Source organism: Dermacentor silvarum, chromosome 5, assembly GCF_013339745.2.
Source record: "Dermacentor silvarum isolate Dsil-2018 chromosome 5, BIME_Dsil_1.4, whole genome shotgun sequence".
NCBI classification, from domain to species: Eukaryota; Metazoa; Arthropoda; class Arachnida; order Ixodida; family Ixodidae; genus Dermacentor; species Dermacentor silvarum.
The window spans coordinates 37,911,858-37,935,845 of record NC_051158.1 but is presented as its reverse complement, the minus strand read 5'-3'; the positions used below and the strand labels follow the sequence as shown (position 1 = coordinate 37,935,845).

At 45.8% G+C, this 23,988-nt stretch overlaps 1 protein-coding gene across 1 annotated transcript in view; it reads right to left on the bottom strand.

The window, feature by feature from the left end:
- Positions 1-1,641: 1,641 nt before the first annotated feature.
- LOC119453287 (eukaryotic translation initiation factor 3 subunit B) overlaps positions 1,642-23,988 on the bottom strand; it is a 32,038-nt gene continuing 9,691 nt past the window's right edge. The window contains exons 5-13 of the mRNA XM_037715316.1: positions 20,459-20,587; positions 17,004-17,161; positions 14,868-15,387; positions 9,926-9,998; positions 9,246-9,447; positions 7,790-7,928; positions 6,355-6,558; positions 4,594-4,702; positions 1,642-1,834 (exon numbers count right to left, since the gene is read on the bottom strand). Of these exons, the coding sequence (XP_037571244.1) occupies positions 1,725-1,834; positions 4,594-4,702; positions 6,355-6,558; positions 7,790-7,928; positions 9,246-9,447; positions 9,926-9,998; positions 14,868-15,387; positions 17,004-17,161; positions 20,459-20,587 (1,644 nt within the window). The 3' untranslated portion in view covers positions 1,642-1,724. The remainder of the gene's footprint in view (positions 1,835-4,593; positions 4,703-6,354; positions 6,559-7,789; positions 7,929-9,245; positions 9,448-9,925; positions 9,999-14,867; positions 15,388-17,003; positions 17,162-20,458; positions 20,588-23,988) is intronic.

Here is a 23,988-nt window from a genome sequence, read left to right as displayed (position 1 = left end):
ACGAAATTGCATCTCTCTTGCTTCGGTGCGAAGTAAAATACACGCAGACATTCGGTTTGATTGTTTTATTACTTCTCTAGACTTAAATTCGTCTACTGAAGCAACAAATTACACAAATAACTGATGTTGCCTTGAATAATTCTCGAGGTGTCACGTGTCAATATGAGCATCGTCACAGCATATACATGTACGTAGGCGCACTTGCTGATATACATCATCCCCCCTTCGTGAGGCGCAGCGCGCCCACGAGAGTGAGATTGTGGTTGTGAAGAGGAAGAGGCGCTAAGCACCTGCGAGAAGGGCAAACGGCATTTGGTTTGAAATTTCAGCTCTTGCCGCGGTGCGTCGCGATATAATTCTTGGCAGACACGATCGTGAGTGCGCATTCTATGAACTGCGCTTGTCAGTTAAAATTGGCCATACCTGGTGAGGGGCCCTTTAAAGGCTTTTTTGGAGTGGAAGTAGCTACGAATAACACAAAACTTAAGGTTGTAATCTTCATCTGGCACACGAGTTGAATCTTTAATAACACAGCCTCGTACATTGAACTGCGCAAGGAATCGAAGGTCATGAGATAATGTTGAACCTCATGTACCAGTGGCGTAGCGAGGAGGCGGTACATCGGTAATGTGCCCCAACCCCTCCCCTACCAAAAAGAAAAAAATATGCAGTGCCTACCCAGCCTTACTCAAGTGTGAACATCTACACCAGCTGTGATGTTCTCTTTAGTCTTTGAATTCTTTCTATTTTATTTTTCGAAATTTGGGCTGCCACACTGGTGGTGCATTTCGAGCACTAGTGTTTTTGCATTCCACACCCATCGGAATGCGATTGAACCCTCAACCTCGAGCTCAGCAGTGCAACGCCGTAACCACTGGGCTAGCGAGACAGATCGGCAATTCACCGAGGTGGCTTGTGTACATAACTGGGAACAGAAATGTAACAAGCGAGAAGTGAACACACGTGACCCTAAGGAAACTAAATGGACCCCGAACTACAGAGTAACACAGCTCAGCAAATGCAACAGGAATGTATCAATAAGGTTGTCCTACACGTGTTTCCCAACATTCATACTTTCTAAGTGTCTTTTTATGTGCAAGATGCATGTAGTAGAGTATCTACAACTTTGAAGACGTGCGCCAAACCTGTGCACATCAAAATTAGGAAAAATCTCGCAGACATGACCCCCAGAGTGGCGAGGTGGGGGAAAGCAGTTTATTTTAAAGCTTCCTCTGAGCATGCGTCTCTTTTGGGTTACATATCTGCTTCATTAATAATAGCCTACCTTTAGATTTGGCACACAAGCAGCTGCAAACTTATAAACAGCAAGGAAACAGACTGGTTTTAGATCACAGTTACTTTTTTAGAGACTTTGGTGTTGCCAATTTCGCCAGCTTCAGGAAATTGTCTCTACAATCTTGCTCAAAGGAAGCAACAGCCTAAGTTCTTTCATCACAGAAGATTTGCAACAGAAGATTCAGAAATCGGTAGGCAAAACCTTTCCATGAGGAGAATTTGTTTTCCACAAAGCTTGATGCACTATTTGTAATATCGTAAAGGAAACCAAATTTCTAAAATTTTGTGGGACAGTCGGTAGAGTCAGCTTGTATGGCGTCAGCATTCCTTTAAATAATGAACATGTTGATAAACAAGGTGGCATTTATTTTATGAGCAGCTACCAGGATGGCCTGGTGGAGACATGGCTCATTCTCTCTCAGCTGAGTTCAGTCTGTGTCACCAGCGTCTAAGGGTACTTCTTCTTCCTTCACCAGGAACTCAACCACTTCCTCTTCCAAGTCTTCCAAGTTGCTGTCCAACTCGTCCGTGTCCACGCCTGCACACAAATACATGCAGAATGAGTCCCTGCCTCACAAAAAAAACAAACAAAAAAAACAAGGTTGACAGTCACTTATCCTTACATGATTTCAATGCGAAACCATCAGGACTTTTTTAAGGTTATCACCTTAAATTAAAGCTCCACCTTAAACCTTGCTCTAATTTGTACCAGCATTAATCTACCTTAATTCAAATTTGGGAGTGGGCCACGGTGTCTGTCCGACGCCATGACTGATCACCGTGGGATTTCGAAGTACGAGCCGCAGCAGGTCCAGCGCCGGGAATGTAACACCATCACTTCATCATGTTGGTTTTGGCACCATCGGATGATAACGCTGGACGCCAGATTTTCCACTTCATGGGGCATATAATGCTTTCGTATTACAACTCAATATTTCAGACAGGTGGGTTGAAACAACATAGACGTGAAATGATGGTCTGTACACACGACAAATCTACCATGTTATACCTGTGTCACACGGGCACATTTGGAAGGCCTTCCAGTCGACGGCCTTCGAAAGCCACAGCTCTATCGACTCAAAAGAGTTATCTCGCCACTTTTGAAAGGCCGTTGAGTGGTTCAGGCGTTTCTCGCAAAATTGTGTGGCGCTGCGGATCTTTATTTTCATTTTCGTGTCCCCAAAAGTTAAACAACATTAAAACCAATTAAAAGCACCACAATTTCTTTTATATTTGGTTATACGGCGAAATGGCGGTGATATGACGGCAGCCGGCAGCACATGGAGTAGAGGGAGAGTGTACGAACACAAGCACGTGGTTGTTGTCGAGAGTATGTGCAGTTCGCACATATCAAGTGGCAAAAATACTTTATTGAATAATTAATAACACTCATATATAGTATTTTTAGAGCATTTTCGTTTGATTTGTTCTTTCTAACCGTGAGTACGAGCACACTGTGAACGAGAGGGCATGTTCGCGCTGTTTCCGCTTCCGTTGCTCAAAGGCCATCGAGATTTCGATAAAGTTGTAGGGTGCTCCGTTGACTCGATTGACCATTGATTCGGCGGCCTTCGAAACCGCCCGTGTAGCAGCTCGAACTTGACCTTTGAGTCAACTCACTATCGGTTGGAAGGCCTTCCAAACGCCCATGTGACACGGGTATTAAATTGCCCTACAGGTGAAAACAAACGTGGGCTGCTCTTGTTGACCACCCTGTGGATCACACCACAGGGGTTTTTGAATTCTCACAGCATTCTGCTATGTTGTCCACGAGATATTAATGCACAAGGTCGACCGAAATTTCAGGACTCCTAACAGCTGGCCGTGCGATAACTCAGAATCTGACTCCATGGCCAGTGTTCTAATTTGGCACCCTAGTAAAAAAGAAATAGAGATGATTTCGTTTTGATACGTAGCCAACATAGTCGTTGGCCATATCACCAGTGCCTCCTCGAAACTAACACGAGCAAAGCCTAGTTCATCTTTTGGTCACTGACCGTGCCTAAAACGCAGTACAGCCAAGCTACTCATAGTCGTAAAAGCTTAGCACGATTTGTCGTGCAAGTTCCATTCTGCCATGAACACCATATATTTAGAACCTCAATATAAAGAAGTGTGTTTATACACGATTTAAGTATAACGAAATTTCACTACCGCTGCAAAGGAATACTGAGACAATAAATGGAAACTTCCCTGAACGCACCTCTCAAACCGAGTGCCATGTGACCAAGAGTAACCACAGAAGCGGAGCAGCGTCATGCTCGGAATAAAGCCCAAGTGCGATAAGATCCTATCGTGCACTGCGCACTTTATGCTCTGGGCACGAGTGAAAGCGTGCGAGGGTGAGCCAAAAAGGATGGTGGTTTGATGAGCGCAGTCGTCTAACGCGTCTTCCCAGGCGAGCAAGGGGAACGGTAAGGGAGGGGGGGAAGCAGAGCCAGCTCACAGTAACGCGATCTAGCGTGTGCAAGAGGAGGGTGGAGGGTGCGCAATTGTGGCACAGCTGAATGCATATGCTGCCTGCACGCCCTGTTTTAGAGATAATCTGTGGCATACGTGTTGCAAGGAGTGGGAGTGTTGAGATGACGTGGTATCATGTGCGCTGTCTTCCCACGCATTTAGTACTGGAGGTTATGTAATCTTGAGTTTCAGAGATGCGTTGAAGTGAGAGGCAGACGAAGCATTCGCTCCCCACTGCGTGCGGCAACATTATCAGCCGAGTGGCTGATAATGCAGAGTGGCTTTACTTCGTACCGCCGATGTGAAGATATCATCAAACGGCATGAAATTGTATCCTTCGTTGCTTACCTTTAATTTCAACAAAACAAAATTTTCTCTTATTTGAATCTGCTCTCTCTTATTGCGCAATAATGCAGAAACATTTGCGGCCTCTTCCGTGTAAGAAAATTCCACCGGCACTTATTCGCAAAAAAGGTGGCATTTCAATTTAACGAAATTTCTACATAATGAAGCCAATTGCCAATTTTACCAACTCAGTTATACAGTAGACTCTCGTTACAACGGACCCTTATAGTCCGACAACAAATGCCCATCTTATTTTGTCAAAGTCCATAATATCCAAAACGCCTCACTTCCAAAACGTTGGTCGCGATGTCTAACAAGTTATTATTGCAAAGAGTGAGTGACGAACCTCTGAAGTAAAAAATAAAAGCTTTGCTCAAAAGGCCAAGGATCGATTGGGATAGCAAATTAGTAGACAGCTATAGGAAGTAAGGATAGTAGTTTTATCGGCCGTATAAATTTTGTAGAGGGAGGGATGTAAAGAAAAGAACCCACCATCTCGGAGCTGCATACGGATGTCGCGCATGGAGTTGTACTCCTGTGTCTTGCGCTCCTGGAGGGCCCGGTAGTCCTCCAACATCCGTTTCCGCTTCTCCATAACCTCCTGCAAGAAAAGAGAGACCATGCCGACGGCAATTCAATAAAAGAAAACAAAGAAACGGGTGGAACAAATGTGAAAGTCAACGAAATCAATGGGACTGAAAAAAATATTTCGTTGAATTGACAAAACTTAAAACATTCATGCAAATATTATTATTCAATTGAATTTACTCAAAAGCAAAAATGAGTAATTCTTGCGTACATGCACTTATCATGGAAAATGAGGGCATTGGGTGCGTCTTGCATTCCTTCATGTGGAAGCTAACATTTTTTTGGTACCCATCACCTGAAATGAAATCTGACATACTCATATTTACCCCATATTTTACCCATACTTTCCGCTAAGTCTTAGTTAAATCAGGCATGACATTGAGTTCAGTTTGCTGCGATTCTTTGACTATCAAATTGTATAAAATCAAAGCTTGCTACATCTCGGCAGAAACGAAAATAAAATAAACATTTCAATGTGATCATGTAATCCCATGCAGGGGTATTTGTGACAAAAGATATTTTCATTATGTAGTGCCTCACATGTAAAAAAAACCACTTGCTTCGTTATCCAAGGCCTTGCCTCTAGTGCAAGGACACACTTAAAGTTAGCGGATGTTGTTGGCTTATAGGGATTCTGACGCTCAGACTTCACAAGAACCAAAACCGCAGTCACAGTCTGCATGACAGCAAATGCACTATGCGAAGCAGCGCATTTCCCACAACGCCAGTACCTTGAAACCGTTGCACAAAATTGCTGTCAGCCAATTCTGGCATTTCAACTCTGAAGGTTACGAATATAAATGCACTGCAGCATGTGAAGCGGGAATAGCAGTATGAAAAACCAAGTAGGACTCTCTTTTAAATATCATCCCAATTAATTAAGCCCTCTCCCATCAATCTCCAATTACCCCCTCCCTGCGTCATTCAGCCCAACCTTATTACTGCGAATTTCATAATCTCGTCGCACCACCTAGCTCTCCTGTCGTCCTTGACCATGTTTTCCTTCCTTGCACACCTATTTGCCTACTCTAGAATAGGCCACCAGCTACTTGCTAAACACATTAAATGGCCTGCCCAACTCTGTTTCTCAGCTCTCAATCTTGGGGGGCCAGCCTGGTGCTACTAGGAGGCCGAAAATCACGAAAGAAATCTAATTTTTAAAACCGAAATTCTTGAAATCTACAACTCTTCTTGCACTAAGCTGTAACGTATCTCACTTCACAAATCAATACTCACGGATCGATAATAGTAACAAAGTTAACTCCCTAAGCCTGTGACCCTCCAATCTTGAGTTTTCTTGTGATTTTCTGACAACTAACATTTTCGACTCCTTGCAATCTGCCAGCCTTGATAACTCAGCACCCAGAGCAGTTAGAATCGAATTTTTTTTTGGAATATGTAGCTGCATGTATGATTGGTATAATCAGATATAATGCAAGCACATTTTGAAGTTCCGACTTAAAAAATTCTATTATATTGCTCCATTTCTTCCCGCATGCTGCCGCACTGCAAAAGGTCAACTACAGTGTATCGTATAAACAAAACCAATTACTGCATAATGCTTGCGATCCAAACATTTGCTGCAAACCCTGCCAAATTTTTGCTTCGCAAATCTAAACATCTTTTGTGGAACTTCGCGCGAAAGGCATTGTTTGTAGCACGTGCCTTGGACGCCTTGCTCATAGAGGCCTTGTCCTTGAGGTCGAACTGTTCCGAGTACTTCTTGAAGTTCTTGCGAATCTCCTTCAGCTTCTCCTCGGTGAGTAGGGAAGGGGGCCGGGGCCTCCACGTCAGCTGGCAGAAGCGGTCCAGGTTGCACTTGCGAAGGATCCGTCCTTGGAACGACCAGATCCAGTAGGCATTGTCCGTCTGCACAACACGACAGCACGCACTCAGCAACGCGAGCACTGGACAAGTGAAGAAGAGTTGTGGGGGCTGCTCACAGTTTTAACTCCTTTTCTGCCACTCCGGATACACCTATAGTCGGGTACCACCTCAGAAGGCAGCGGCATTTGCCCCTCAAAGGTGGATACACACGAGCCTCCACCAATGGGTGCGCCCACTCTAGGCTGACGTCACGAGTCGGACGGCTGGTGACCCCGCCGATGGAGAACATGGCAGCCCATGCTTCGAACAGGGCTGAGTTGCGTCAGCGGGACCATTTCTCCAGTGTCCGCGCTTCAGTCATGTGGGTGGGGCCTCTCCTGCCTTCTTAAGTTGTACCCGACTACAGGGCATTCACTCTCACGCAATCCCTGCCACCTCAGAGTATACCTGATTTGCATTTCCAGCGCATCACACCTGCCTCTCCAAAAACAACACGTGCGAGAAAGAACATTGCATACATGTTGTACGGTCTACAGAGAGGTAATCTAAACCCACAAAGCTTGCAAGTTAAATTTCTGACAGTAGGTGGAGCACTTTCAGTGCACTGTCAGTCTGTCTCGGCAGGGCAGTCATGGTGAACCAGTGTGGCAAGCACACCCGCACTTTGACACAAGGCTTAGGAAATGTTTATCATCCGAAATCAAAAGAAACTGATGACAGAGAACCAGCTTCTATGAAGTGTCCAGTGGAAAAAAAAAAAAGAAAAAAAACAAAAAGGAAGAAATCGCCAGGGGTTGAGGAACAGTCAGTAGTCGACCAGTGTTATAACTTAGTTGCAGATGCCGTTATATCCAATATTTGTTACAAAATACAGCATTAGGATCAATCATCCTGACTCAGTGCCAAGCACGCCCTCTTGGCACAGTGGTAGTAACACTATTGCCCACAGGCATAGACATGTCTGGCGCCTATGCACGCGAATGTGACCGAGCATATTACTGGCAGCATTTCGAAAAGGCTCCATGTGGTATATGCGTGGTTAGCAGGCATCTATTTTCGCGATTTGGCTTATCTTGAAATTCTTTCCGGTTCTTACAGCTTCGAGTTAAAAGGGTTTTACAGTACTTTGCTGTATACAACAATGCGTTATATCGAGGTTTTGACTGTAGAAAAACCTGACAATTGAATGTTTTTTTTTTAAAGCACCGAGAACTTCAAAAATCAAGGAACAATGACATGACCGATTGCAAGCATGTCAGAAATGGGAACGAACCTTGTGCAGCCACCAGCTGACTGCGGAAGCAACGTAACGTCCGGTGGGATCCCACTCCACATCCGAGGCCATGAAGTGGTCGTTCGTGTTCATCATAGTGAAGTCGGCAGTGTCGATGAACTCAAGGGTTCCGTTCATGCTGCGAACGAGAAGTACACGAGCACACACTTCGACTCAAACGTTGACAAGGTCAAGTGAGTGTTGCTCACTCAATCATCACAAGTGTTACCCAAAAATCAGGAGACGTTGAGTTTTCACATCTTGCCCCCAGTGAGAAAGCAAACAGGGCCACACGAGTCTCCAACGAAAATTGCTATGAGGAACTCAGGTGCCAGTGCCCAAGCAAGTTGCAAACATGGCGGTTTAGCCAACACTAGAGCGACAGGAGACGGTAGAGTGAGTTGAACCGCAAAAGGCCGTAGGGTATTGCAGCATCACAAGCACAGCGAAAACAGCGTCGATTCCAATAAAAACAAGTTCCGACTTCGGTTGACTCGTATATGGATTGGATCGAGACGTAAAGTTACAGGTTGCCAACGTAGTGCTAGAAGTCGTGGGATTTAGAGCATTTGTTTTAAAATGGCTAAGTTTTGCTGCTATTTGACTGTAACGCAAGGGTTCCTTTCAAGCAACAAAAATCATGAAAAATATGCGTATTACAATCAATAAATATTTTAATTTCTTTAGAATTTAATCTTCCTTCCTGGGAGCAGTGCAGGTTCGTGCCGCGGGCTTATTCAGGTGGTCTGTACCCGTTTTTATGGCAAGATTGAGTGTCACTGTTTATATTCTTAATTTTTCGATTATACGACGGTCTTGCGTGGTCCCCTGAAAGTCGTATAATCAGGGTTCCACTGTACATGGAAGTCAGTGTGATTTAGGTCAGGACCACGAAAATGCGACGTAGCAGCTGGGAAAACGCAGCAGCAGGGAACGTATCAGCGGGGTTCCACTGCAGTAAATTTTAGGTTTGAATCGAATAGTACAGTCGAACCTCGATATAACGAAGTTGTACTTGCAGTGAAAAACTTCGTTCCATCGTGAATTTCATTAATTCGAGGTTTCGTTAATTCAATAGAACTAAGATCGGCAAGTAAAAATAGTTCGTTACAACGCAAATTTCGTTAAATCAAGGTTTGTTATACCGAGGTTTGACGGTAATATGGCCGAGTGATTTTGAATAAATAGTTCGAAGCACTTTGCTATAGCACAAATTCTGGCGAAGAAAAATGCAGCATTTGGTGTAATTAGCCTAATACAAATACCAATTTCTTGGGCTGCTTCATACCGACACCATCTGAAACTAGGCTTATTACGCAGTCAAAAATTTAATTGCAGTCGGCCTTTAAGGTTTGTGCTCGTTAAAAACCTGCAAGCATGAACCATCTAGCCCAGCAACATATTCCTTTAAAGTGGCCCACTGCAGACACACGCAAAGGAGGCAAGGCGCACTTACGTTCGCAGGCCAGCGAGTACGATGAACTGGCCGCTGGGGGACCAGAAGAGGTGGTTGCACTGCTTGCGCTCGAACTTCTTGAGTAGCACAGCCGATGCGCCGGGCTTGACTCCATAGAAGGAGACAGAGATGTGCGGGCTTTCTCCGTGGATGATGGCAAACTTGCTGCCCACGGGCTCCCAGGCAAACGCCACTATCGAGTCTGCACTCGGGGCAAAGTCACGAAAAAGAAACACAAGAAGCCATTAGAGCAGACAGCTACACTGCAAAAAAGTGGGCAACTATTGGGCACAAGGGGCGTTTGGTATGCCTGGTGGGTTTGACTGTAAAGACTTATTGCGATGATAGTGGAACATGTGGCTTTGACAATTAAACAAGCAAAGGTGAGAGAATTTACTCTAAATGCATCCACATAGAAACGCACAACCACAAACAGACGAGGACATTTTCAATAGCTCTTCACAGGCAATGAAGCTATGCTTGTGGGACCGCATTCTAGGATGATCACTTTGTCACATCGAGCAGACGCCAAATGGCTAAGCTAGTGGAATGAACAAGAGTCGCTCTACCGAGACGTCATACTGGACATTACTTTATACAATAGTGAACACATTTCCAAATGTGATCAAATCAAGAATGCGGCCTGGGGTGAACTCAAGCACTGCAGCATGCGCACGCACCTTTGATCTCAAGACTGTCTACGGGAATCTGCTTCTCCTTCATGAGGAAGATCTCAAAGTTGAAGTACATCCCCTGCAAGTAAACAGACGGGCAAAGCACTATTAGTGCACCTTGTGTAAGTAAAGCACTCATAAAAAGGAAAACTTGCAAAAGAAATGCCCTTGTAACAGACTGTATACATGTCTAAATAAAGTAACATATCAACTGTAACATATCCAATGTCACACAACCGCCACAATACAGCACAAGTTGCAGAAATGCATACTGTACTTACTTAATTCTAGCGCACACCATTTTCTCCTAAGAAAGCAGGTTGGGAAATTTACTGCACATTACTACCGAATAAGAAACAGAAATTGATTTCTTGGCATTGTTAGCCTACAATCAGAACCAGCGTCATTTGTCACTGTCATCCCAATATGACGACAGAACAAGTTTCCATGTAGGTTGGTGGCGACGACATTCCACTATATGCCATTACAGAAACTCATTCGAAAGAGGATGTACTATTTTACATGCTAAACTAATGGCAACCGAAGCCGCTTCATCACATGTTCTTGGCATTCTGAAGACTGCCATATATAAAAGAATACAGGTCAAACTAACAAAAAAATTGTGCAAAAGAGCCCCCTTGTCTTAGGTAGTGGCAGTCTGCCAAAATTTCACTTGTCCCGTGCCCGCTATGGGACAAAGAAATACACAATGGAGAAAATGTCAACGTTTTTGTTGTTGCTGCTGTTGCGAATGCGCAAAATTCACAAACAATGCGTAAATATGCATTATTACTGCTCTCAGGATGCAAAATTAGCATGTTCTGGTTTGACTTTAGCAATGCATTCGAAAACAATCTGATAAGAATAGACGGACGCGAACTGGAGCATGGTGGCACTGCAACAATGAAACAGTGCAACCATGGCGAGTTCAACTATCAGCTTTCCCTGAAAACTTCATTCCCCGGCCATTACGCTAAGCGGTTCGAGCAAGGCTTGAAGACACTGCGGTGGAATTTATTCACAAGCATTGTGTGTGAGAACAACTATCCGCTGGGGCTAATCAGCGGCGCGGAATCAAAGTCTCATCGGCCACCGTAGTGTGCCAACCCGGCATGAAACACCCGAGGCTGTAATCAACAGGAACTAGACCATCAAAACGAGTGAATGGCTGGCATTCACGTGAGGACGTCTACAGTCAGCTGCAGTGATCGTCGGCATGCACCTTGGGCGTCCAGTGCGTGCCTTTCATTTCCCGATGACAGTGTTGTGCGCCTTGGACATAACCGGTGATGCGCTGCAGGATGTCATGAGTGACTAGCAGACCTCCCCGGACAAGAATCCTCCCAGTTCACATGCAGTTTTCGTCTCTGACAATGAGTTGAGTGTATTGATCAAATAAAGAGTGTGCTGTAGTTAACTGCGCTGAAAGGCCAGCAGCGGCTGAAGCAGCGAAAAAAGAAAACCGGCACCTCCCTCCCTATTGGCTACGATGCCACATCAATTGCGTGCTCGTGACGCTGACTTCCCCTTGCTGGCTTGGGCAGGACGCACCGCTATGGAGTCTGAAGCATCTATATCGTCGGTGGCCGTAACCTCGGCAGTAGCGAAACATGGCCATCCACGCCAATACACCGCGTACGAAGTAAGGGAGCGGATCAACGCAGCCAAACGAGCAAAAAGGCAGGCAGCAAAATCCATCATCATTGTCAACTCACGCGGAACGAGCATTAATGAAAACATTACTCGCAACTCAAAACTCCAAGGACCACTCAGCGGTGTTGTGCAGCTGGACATTAACGCTTTCGTATTCAGAACTCATAAGAAGCGTTTAGGTGTCCCCGGACTTTTTTTCTCTACTTTTAAAAAATTTTATGTACCTCGAAGTCGGGGTTCGACCTACATTTTACATCGACCTATATTCCGGATTTTACGGCATCATGTGTTGCAGGACGATCTGGCAAAGTCGTTAGCCAAACTGTGGGCCACCATACCGTTTGCGATGGTTGCCAAGTAACTTCAAGGAATGTAGAATATCAAATGCAGTGGACTGAAAGGATGACAACATGTTGTGGTCCATAGGTAGAGATAATTTACCACAGGTTTCGTCCACTCATTATTGCCAAAATCAGTGGCATGACATCTTTCTTGTTACAAAATAAGGTGTGCATTAGATTTGGTACGCACACTGTCTTCCACTTCAGAGCCACAGAAACTGGGCGTCTGTTAGAATCACGCAAGAGCGGCATCTGGGTCGGCTGGTGTGCGACATCAGCAGGGAAACAATGCAGTGTATAGGACATGCACAAACTGATAACCAAGTGTTAGCAAGCGCTGCTGCATGTCACTTTGTTCTAGACTGTCTGTTGCGCTGTTTTCGTGCTAAAATCTTCTAAGCTGCCACCAGAAAGGTCGAGGATATTAGATGACCAACGCAGTAATTTTGTAACATTGGGAATCTGAGTAGCAGTAAAGAAGCAAGGTCAGACAAATAAAAACTCACAGCACCCACTTCATACTGCTTATTTTGAGAACGTACACACGAGAATGTGTACGTTCTCAAAATAAGCAGCTTAAGTTAATGCTGTGTGTTGTCCATTCGCACGTAAGAGTTTCTTACTAAAATTACTAGCTGGGAATTGTGGCACTTCCGTCATTCCAGCCAGGATGCAAATGATGCTTAGTAGTTGAACATCGCTATAACGAAGTTGCAGCTGCAACTGAAATTACTTCATTATATCTGATATTATAAAAGTATACACCAATATTATTGAAAAAATTATGCGATTGCTTCTATGTGAGAGAAACGCAAGCGTGACACCATACGTCCGCATTGCAAGGCGCCCAGCTAGGGCGGTATTCACTCTTTCAGAGATCAAATCGCTTTCACAACATTTTGCGTGACTAGCAACTGACTCGTCGGTGTAGACAGTTAACGGCATCCTGGCACCGGGTCACGCACACCGTCTGACATGACTGGCAAGCTACCACACTGCCGTTATCGTCAAGATCAGCCACTTGGTGCTGTGTGGCTAATCCCAGTAATTAAAACTCTGTGACGACGAGGCAGTAAAATCGGAGCCCTGCAAAACTCATGCCTGCTTGCTGGCCGATCATTTTCACATAAACAACACTGCGCGGTATGACACGCAACGCTACCTCACCCGCAAATGTTAATTTATTTGAAAGAAGACCTGACTTTGCAAGGTGATCACACTTAAGCAAGTACTGCAATATAAATACTTAAATAAACACTATTAAACCTGTCTGACGGCAGGATTCGAACGCAGGACCCTCCTAGAACAGCAGCCGGATATTGAAACCATTATGCCACGAACGCATGGACAACCGGAACCACTGCAATTAACAGTGATTATGCGTGCTTGCTGAGTCTTAGCCTCTGCATAAAAAAAAGGTATAAATTCCTTTGAAATTTAGGCAAATTTTGACCCAGATAAAGCATAATACACGAAGGCAAAAGAACGTCTGAAGCCCCAAGCATGAAGATGAGACAGATCCATGTACTAGCCATCATTCCCACGGTGGCTGTACGATCACAAGCCAGAGTTCCCTCTAGTAATATGTAGTAGGAAACTCAATGGAGGCACGCATCGGTTGGCACCCTGCTTACTTTATTCTAGCCACCCAGGGACCGTATTCTCAGTAAATTCCTTGCAGTGATACAATCACTTTCGCAACATTTCGTGCGACTTGGCACTGGTAGCATTGGCGTCTACTGGCGACAGCACTTCTCATGTTCGTACCATGCAAGGAACACTGTTGCTCACAGATGCCGACATGCTTGGTGTTGAGTCACACGAAAGCGATCGTATCCCCAAAAATGACTGACCAAGTTTGAATGCCCCTAAACCCTGTTATACACTTTTTTCAATGGAGTGCGAAAAAGAAACATAACAGCCGGGAAAACGTAACAGTGAAGAAGGATGCAAATCACCACAGCAACGTCGGAAATAGCTCTCAATGGCTGCCAGTGCAGTTTTTAAACATCCCGGAGCTCGTACTGTGACTGGGGTTGGCGCATGCATGTGTTTATAATTAGGGACACGTATGATGTTCCGCAATAGTGGCCCCCTTTCAACTTTGATATGCTTCACGGCAATAGTTTGCTTATGCTTCACTGCATAACACGATACTAACGCGGCAAAGCTGCCTAAAGGGAACCAGCAATTTGCACCCTTGTTGGCCCCAGTATATATGTAGCCCTGCACTTGGTTCCCGGTAAGTTTGAACCGATGCACACTTCGTTGGGTGCTTTGCCAACTGCTCCGTGCACGTTTTCCCCCAATATGCTTGTGCAACCTCGGCTGTTTATTGCAAGCTTCGATTGCTTGTTTCAACACATTAGTCGCTTGTTGTAAGATACCAGTCGTTGCAATATATACATTTATAGTCTTCGTAGCAGTGTGCGAGAGCAAATTTCCCTCTGCATAGCTAAATTTACATGAACACCACATTCAAAGGCACTGTAAGACACGGGAACATTACAGACTAGCGATGTATCAATGGGGAGCATAACACATGGGAGCCAATGGGATTTAGGTCAGGACTGTGAAAATGCGACGTAGCAGCCAGAAAACTGCAACGGCAAAGAATGTATCAACGAGGTGCACTGTATCTGTGTTTGTTTTATCAGAGGTTCAACTGTACATCGATTTATTCGATCTTGGTGCATGTGGCTTCAGATGTTCTTTTGGCTTTATTCGCTGCACTGCATCTGCCTTTATTCCAAGCAGTCCTTGGCTCTATTTTGATAGTCAGGTACTAGATGTTTGCTTCAGTACTCCTTAAATTTTACAAATTCACGTCACCCAGATAATTGGATCAATCGTGATCATATGAGATTCGACCATCTCACATTATTCTCATACTGAGCGTACATCATGTGCTGTGCAACCCACTAGCATTGAAGTCGTAAACAGAGGCTACTCACGCTGTACTTCCATTCGTTCTTCTCCCGCTTGGCCTTGGTGTAGCGGTCGACCTTGACACAAAGGTAGTCGCCCGACTTTTGCCAGTGCATCTTGCAGTCGGCCACGTTGAAAAGGTTCTTGGCACGGAGCTCCTGGCGCGAGGGCACCTCGATGAGAGTCACACGCGCCGGCACATTCTTGTCCTCGGCCACCCAGTAAGCGAGGATGTTGGACACTGGGGACCAGGAGAAGTTGCGGATGCCCGTCACCTTGAGCGACTTCTTGTCCAGCAAGCCGAACGAGGGCGTCTCGTAGATGCTCAACATGTCGACCGACATGCGGGCGAAGAAGCGGTCGTCGCTGCTCCACCGGAACAGGGGCCAGCTAGTGATCTCGGCGTCGGCAATGAACGAGCGCTTTTTAAGGCCCGTCCGGATGTCCCAGATTATCACCGTCTGGCTCCCGTCGTCGGGCGGCGGAAGACCCTTCTGATGCGCTGCGTAGGCCTCGGGCGATGGCGGGCTCAGTGTCACCAGGTAGCTGCGTAAAATAAAAAACAAAAATAAACAAAAAGAAAACAGAGAGACCGACCTCAGCCATGCTCACTGCACACACGACTTACCTGCTGCTCTGTGACGTAACACCATGAGTCGATTTATTGATGTGATTGATGGATTGATACGCGCAGCTATTTAATCACTGAAGTTGCTTAAACACAGCGTCACAAAGCAAAACTGGAGCTGCGAGTGATGCCTTAGTGGAGGGCACCGGATTAATTTTGACCACCTGGGGTTCTTTACAGGGACACTGAAGGCAAATATTAAGTCAATGTGGAATGTTAAAATACGGTCACAGAAACCTCGAAACGGTTGTTTTGTGCCAAGAAAAGACTTATTTTAGGAGAAAATTGCACCCAATGAGTCCGCGTACCTCTAGCGCCATTCAAATCGCTCACCCTCCCGAGCGAGGAGGGGTGACGTCATGGTCTCATAGTGACGTGCCGCCGATGAGTAAAACGCCGCCCGCAGACGGCGCTACGGCTTTTTTTGTGGAAAACGCAGACGCACGGGCAGAAACAGAGCCGACGGCAGTGCGAAAGCGGAAGGAAAAGCATGCGCCGTATTATAAATGTGATGATCGTCGACGCTCGTCGCAATGGACCTTGTTGACGACACTGACAAAAACACATTGGCTCACGATGCTGGGCTCGATTTCAGCGATTTAAGCTCCGATGAGCGTGACATGCTGCTGAGAGGTCGCGCTGCCAGCGTCGTTGCGTACTACGATGGCGGCCTCAACACCGGCTTTTCTGAGCACGAAAGCAGCGAGGACTCCAGCAATGTGACGTCGGGCGACAAAGCTGGTCACCGTTTGGACATCCCGCGACATCACATGGATGTGGCATTCTCAGCTGCTTGCAATTTTAAGTGCGAGTTTTGCGAGCCAGTAACACCAGCGCAACACTACGTGATAACGGAACTACTGAAACTCGAAAAGTGCGCGGCGCAGAGTCGAGCAAAAAACAAAACCTTTACACCACTCATGTCGTTATCAAGGGCAATGCCAAAAAGTTATTTTATCTAAGAATCTAATAGAAGTAGACAAGTAGCATTTTCTTCCGTCTTATAATCCAACGAAATGATCTCTTTAATCCGAGTGCTCGAGTACTAGTGACAATTTTTTTTTGGAGTACCTTCGTCATCGAGTAAGTACCTGAATGTCCCTGGGGAGTCTCTTCTAGTGCCCTGTATTTATCTAATTTCTCGATTACTAAAGCTCTGTTCCCGATTGTATTGACGCCTTAGACGTTCTAGAGCATTACTCTATCACTCTAGCTTGACTTTTTATTTGCCTTTAGTGTCCCTTTAATGTGCTCCCAAATATAGGTACACGAGCGTTTTCGCATTTCGTCCCCTTCTAAATACAGCCACTGCGGCCGGGAATCAAACCCACAACCTCAACACTCGCTTGGCCTGACCCACTAGCGCTCGCATGAACCCAACGACTGGGTGTCGGCCCGACAAGCTGACTTGACCCAACTTTATCGGGTTTACGTAACATAGCCTTTGGCAGCCTTGATGCCAGGACTTGTTGTCCAGTTGCCTGCTCACATGCTACACACGACACCTACGATTGAAAGGGTGTCCTACACTCACTTTTCACACGGTGAGAAGTCGATGTACTTGACGCCAAAGTGGCTGAAGCGCATGATCTGGGCGTAGCTGGGCCCGCCCCACAGGGCTATGCCTTGCTGGTGGAAGGTGGCAAAGTAGGATCCGAGCGGAGACCACATCACCCCACTGTCGGACCAACGCTGCAGAAAGGGAAGAGGGACAAGAGGGTGTCACAGCAACACCTCATCACCGATTCACATCATTCGCAGCAAAGACTCCTGTAATAATTACCGTATACAGTGGAACCTCGTTGATACGATTCTGATTAATACGTTTTTTGTTTTCTTTTCTCGATAATACGATTTGGTTGGATAATATGTTGGATAATACCTTTTATTTTCCGATTCCCGTGAAGATCGTATCAGCCAGATTCGAAGGTATACTCGTGTAATCAGTGCACTTGCATTATAAACGCACCCCCAACGTTGCAGTTGAAAATTTTGATTTTCGTTTTCCCCACGAAATAATCACATCCCCAACTTTGCTCATGCGCAGCCCCACGATCCAACAGCCGTGCTGTAATTTTTCAGAGAAACTAGAATCTTCTACTCTCGCACATTTGTATAGAGCAAGCGCACTGCTTAAGGCACGCTTGCCGCCAATGCCGTGGCAAAGGTACCTTGCAAACACGAGAAAACAAAACGCAACTGTCTGTCTGCAACAGTAGCCTTACACAGTTTACGGACTTTACTCGGACGTAATAAGAGAGCGCGGGCAGCACATGATGCGCAGCCAGGTGCGCGGGAGAGTCCAAGTGAAGAAGGGGTGGCCATCACTTGGTCGGCATAGCGGGCATAGTCGGGCGTAGTGTCGAATTTGCGCGCTTGTTCTTTGCTTTTCTGCCTGTCTTTGGTTTCGTTGTGTGCGACAGGCCCTAAGTCCAGTTATACCCCTGCTGCGGGACAGAGTTTATCTGCTCACAAAACGGAAACACTGATCAGACACCGATAAACTTCGACATGCCGATGAGCAGGATGGTTGAGGAAAGAGACGCACACGCACTGAAAAGCAGCGCTTCAAGATTATGCTTGCGATAACTGCCGACGGCCGGAAGCGGCTGCGAGGACAAGCTGTTGCGGGAACCACAATGTAGATGAAACGGCCAGCAACCTGGACAACAGGTCTGGTGGTTTTGATGCGGAGTAAAGTGCAATAAAAATGGTGTTACGGTTTGCAAGCAATATACGAGTATTTTTACTGCAAAGATAACTAATCTAATGCATTTGTCAAACCATTACGGTCTTACTTTTCGATTTTTGCTGTTTCGAAAACGTTCCCATGAAATTTACCCCACATAATAAATGCACCCTCCAACTTTGCTTCGGTATTTTGGGAAAACAAGTGTGCTCATTACGCGAGGGAACTATATGGTGCTGGTGCCCATTCAAACTGCAAGTATGGCAGTTCAGGCCGCATAACACGTGGAATTGCTTAGGCTACGTCATTGTGGCTTTAGACGGCATTGCGACTTTTACAGACTGATCACTTTCAACGAAATATTGCATTATTGATGCAACAATTCACATGATTACGCTATAAAGGCGCGCACTATTTGTCTTGCTCTGTTATGAAAACTACATTTGCTTGGAAATTTAGAAAAGTCAAGCGTAATGAATAACGCCACAGCAACGTTTGAAGCTGCAAGCATGAAGATGAGGCAAATCCACGTCATACTGGTCATCACTGCCATGGTAGCAAAACAATTGCAGCGTCAGTGTTCTCTCTAGTAATTTCTGTTGCAAGCTCTATGGCTCACGGTGCCTCAAAATAGGATCATGTTACCCTTTGGCTGCCAGAAGTTGCATATTTGCAGCATAGCAAGAAAAGCTGCATGAAAAGCAACTGGTCGCGACAATTGGGGCTTTCTCTGAATGCTGTTGCATTTCTACAACACAGCTTCGGATATTGTGTACTACGTGCAGTGATCCACACTACAGTGGCGCGAGCTAGAACAAGACAGCCATGGCAGATGCCCTGCAAGCCGCCATCATTGATTTAGGTTAGTTCTGCCAGTTGTAAGTTAATTGTTTCTGGAAACAATCAAGCAAGAAAGATGTGTTTTAAATATCCATTTCTTCTCTACATCTTTTCGAGTGACCTTATTATAATTATACATTATTGTATTAATAATTATTATTATCTGATTGATTATATTATTAGAGCTTTACTATACAAAGTAATTTGCTGCTGTGAAAAGTTGCAGTGTTGCAGAAATGCAACAATGTACACCAGGGCGTCTTTTTTTTTTTTTTTTTGCAGAATGGGCGAAATTAATTCTGAGCATTTCTACAGCTGTGCAATACCATCTGACAAACAGAAGGGACTTGCGTGGGAGCAACGGTGACTGCGACTCTATGCTCCAGTTCTATTTATTTTTTAGCTTGTAGTAAACATGAACACCTTTGCAAAAGGTGTTCCGAGTGAACGTGCGAAATTGTATAGGAGAAATACAGTTATAACCGTGATGAACGTACGCAGAAGTTCCTCCCCCTGTCAGAGTTCAAGATGGACCTTGCTACATAAATGCATAAGGCTGGAAAGAAGCAATAGGATAAAAAGAGAAAAACAGAGCAATGAATCAGTAGAGAAAGCTATTTATTTTAATCATACTGTCAACCCTCTGCTGAGGGTTGACAGTATGACAGTATTAAAACGAAGAAAGGAGACCATCTAAGTCGTGCCCACCTCAGGACACCAAGAATTATGCTAGTTTTTGACGCTACGTTTCACTACACAACAGAAATTTCTTCCTGACCTATGTTGGCCTGTGGGTACCTTTGGTGCCAAAAGTGGCAGCGACGCAAGTTTCCTATGCACTATTGCGCTCTATATAAGTTGCAACACGAGAATCAGTTTTGTTTGTTTGTTTTTTTCGTAGGCGCTACCATGCTGCTATACAGTATTCATATGGCAGCACTGGCAACGCCCACACAAAAAAATTGCTGGACATTGTTCCGATTACTGGTAGCACCTTGTTTACAAGTAAAATGGCACTTGTCAGTTTTATAACTGAAAGAACCGACAGTTGTATGCCAGAGTTCCAACTCATATTGAGCGCGATAGTACAGGAATCTGCTCGAGTTACTTCTACAAGTGGCGAACCTACTTTTGTTTAACAAGAACAGTCGAAGCCTCTGACACCTCTCACAAGTGAGCACACATTTCCCCATGTGCGAGTGGGCACATTGGAGGCAAAAAAACAGCAGCGATGCAAATTTGCACCACACCTATTTGATGCTACACAAAGTGCATGCTATGGCAAACAAAATTTCCGACACAGTACAAAGACTGTTATGCTTACCCGCATCCCTAGAAACAATACAGCCGAAACTTGCAACAAATTAAAAAAAAAAAAATTAAAAGCCCGTCTTAGCTGTACCAGCCAAACCAGCAACCAGCAAGCAAGCAAACCGGTTAGCGACTGTGAGCACACGTACCTCTCTGTCCTTGACGACCGTCGGCTCCGGCGTGCTGTTGAGGTAGATGGCCACCCTCTCCCCTCCGCAGTACATGACGCTGTACTCGTCGTAGCAGTCGGGGTTTTGCAGCCATTGCCTCAGGTTTCCCTGCAAACAATGGAACTTAGACTTAAAAGCCAGCGACAAGGGAAGACAGCAGCAGCACCCAGCTGTCAGATTCAAGAAAGTCGGGGAGGGTTTGCAAAGAAAGCTTCGCTTTAGCACCGCACAGAGCAAGCCACAGCGACAGCTTGGCAACTAATAAGTCTCTTACATGCGCACGTTAAGAGACTAAAGAGAAAAAAGCACTACCATATTTACTTGAAAAATATATTAAACATGAACATGGGTCAACCCCTATATGGCGAACTCACCGAGAAAGGCAAAAAATTTATTTTAAAGATAGATTGATGTATACCTTTTTAGAAAAAATGAAAAAAGTTTGAACATGACAAACATTATCTACTGTAAGCTCAACTACAAAATCTTGCTAGTCAATGCCGCAAGCTACTATGTCATCCGCAAGTGCAACGCTCTGCCTTCAAAATGTCACCGTGGTATGCAGTTCAACTTTCATTTTGGATGTTAAGAGGTATTCTGTAAGGGTCCACCTCGTGGATATATGTCTATTTCGTCTGCTGTTGAAGTGCTGGGGAGGTTAAAGGAACACTAAAGACGAATACTAAGTCAAGCTAAAGTGATGGATTAGTGCTCGAGTACCTCTAAGACGTCAATATTATCGCGAACAGAGCCTTAGTAATCGAGAAATCGAGGTAAATGCAGGACACAATTAGAGACTCCCCCGGGACATTCAAGTACAGTAAAAGCTCGTTAATTTGCACCTCGTTAATTCGAATTTTCGAATAATTCGAACTAAGTGGCACAGTCCGGCCATGCTCCATAGAGCCCCATGTATTGAAAAGCTCGTTATTTCGAATGCTAATCCCGCCCGCCACGGGTAATTCGAACTGCGCGCTGCTGTAGCCAGCTCGCAGTCTCTGCTGTTAAGCGACAGATGGTGCGACATACATTATCATCATCGCATGTTTTTAGGGGGCAGCACTTGCGTTTATTCGCAAATGCTCTGCCGCATCGTCATGGACAGCGGGATACGCAGTGCGTTCGGTGGCAACCCCGAAATCGGCCATTCTCTCCGTCGCCAGTGCAATCGCAACGTCTAACTTCTAAGCCTCTCTTCTGTTCTGTACGCGTCCGTCGCAGACCGACACTGCTCGCGTGCCGCTATGTCGTCGCGTGGAAAATACCGTGCCAAAACGTTGAAGGAAAAAGTGGAAATTCTGCGGGAAGTGGATGCAGGGAAGCAGAGTAAGAATGAAACTGCCAAAAAGCACGATATACCGAGAAGCACGCTGTCGATCTACATCCGCAATAAGAAGACTATTGAGGACTCATACCCGGCTGAAACTTTCGCCAAGGATCGGAAGAGAATTCGTACAGCAAAGCACCCGGACCTGGAGGCAGCGTTGCTCGCATGGATTAAGGAAAAACGGAGCCAGGATATCCCATTGAGTGGCCCCATCATTGTAGCGAAGGCGGCTGATTTCGCGCTACGTCTGAACGTCTCTGACTTCGCCGCTTCGGACGGGTGGTTTCACCGCTTCAGGGACAGACACGACCTCGTTTTCCGCAGTGTGTGCGGCAAAGCCAAAGCCGTAGTCGCGGAAACCTGCACCGTGTGGTGGAATGGTGTGCTACTAGACCACCTGAACAGGTACGCACCATCCGATATTTTTAATGCCGACGAGACCACCTTGTTTTTTAAACTCTTGCCGGACAAAACGATCACCTACAAGGGGGACGTGTGCGCAGGCGGCAAATGTTGCAAAGAGCGGGTGACGGTGTTGCTCGGGGCCAATATGACTGGAACCGAGAAGCTCCCCCTATTTGTGATAGGGAAGTCGCAAAAGCCTCGATGTTTTAAGAACATACGCACGTTGCCGGCCGACTATGCAGCAAATAAGAAGGCCTGGATGACGGGCGAGCTTTTCAAGCAGTGGCTGAGGAAACTCGACCGAAAATTTGAGCTTGGCAAGAGGCAGATTCTCTTCCTCGTCGACAACTGCTCGGCGCACAAGGTGGAAGTCGAGTTGAGAGCCATTGAGCTGGTTTTTCTTCCGGCTAACACCACTGCGGCTCTTCAGCCTATGGATCAGGGCGTTATAAAAGTTTTGAAAAGCTTTTATAGACGCCACGTTTTCGAGAAGTTGCTCCTGTGCTCCGATAATGAGAAGAGCTACACCATCACTCTGCTCACAGCCCTGCACATGCTTGTGCGTGCCTGGAATCAGGTAACCACAGAAACAATTGCGAATTGTTTCCGGCACTGTGGTTTCGGAGCCCTTAACGCAGACGCAAATGAAGTTGAAGAGGACGTCCGCGCTCCGGTTCATGTACGGGAGGTGCTCGGCGATGTGGACTTCGGCGACTACGTGAATGTCGACAGCTGCGCGGCGGTGTGTGGTGCCGTGACCGATGATGAAATAATCGCCCAAGTCGTCGGTGAAGACGAAAACCCAGCCGTGGACGATGACGACGCGAATGATGAAGATGATGATGTTGGTGAAACACCGGTACGACCTTCGTTGGCACAGATGATGGACGGACTAAATCCCGCCCGGCTTTTCTTCAGTTTCGAAGAAGGCGAAGACGATGCTTTCCGGCTCATTCGAGCTCTGGAAGATAAAGCGGCAGCAATCGCTTTCAGAGGCCAAAAGCAGAAAACCATTACGGACTTCTTTTGCAAATAAATGTACATAGAGGTGCTCTACCTTTTTTCTTTGTCATCAGATGTGGCTTTCTTTAATCACTTTCGTTAGTTCGAATTTCGGTTAATTCGAACTCGTTAAGTGTCCCTGTGAAATTTGAATTAACGAGCTTTTACTGTACTTGCCCGATCACGAAGGCACTCCTCTATTAAATTGGGTCACTAGTACTCAACCTCTCGTTATACAAATACTGTTGTACTGTATTATAAGACGAAAGAAAATGCTAGTTCACCAGTTCTATTTCATTTTTAGAAAAAAGAACTCATTGACATTACACAGTTGACAACAACGCGGGCAGTCGAAAGGTTTCGTTTTCGCTAGACTGCCCCGCCCGTGCTTTTGCATTTCAGTAGTTTCGTTATCATGCAATGCTGCGCTGTTTTTCCTGGCTCGCGACACTCGCACAAACTGCAAGTAGCAGAGAAATCCACTTCCATGTGGTGTCGCGGGATGCCCGAACGGTCCATGCGACTTGACCAAAGGAAGCTGCAGCGGCGCATCGTACTGCCGTCTGTCAGGCGCCGTTTTACTCACCGACGGCAGTAAAGGGCGGTGATGGCGTATGCAACGCTACCACTCCTCGGTTGGCGTGGCGGGAGATTAGAATTTCCATTAGGGTATTCGGACCCTTCAGATGCAATTTTCTCGTAAACTAAGTCTTATCTTTGCATGAAACAGGCGTTGCAAGGTTTCTGGAACAGTATTTAAGCAGTCCACGTCGAC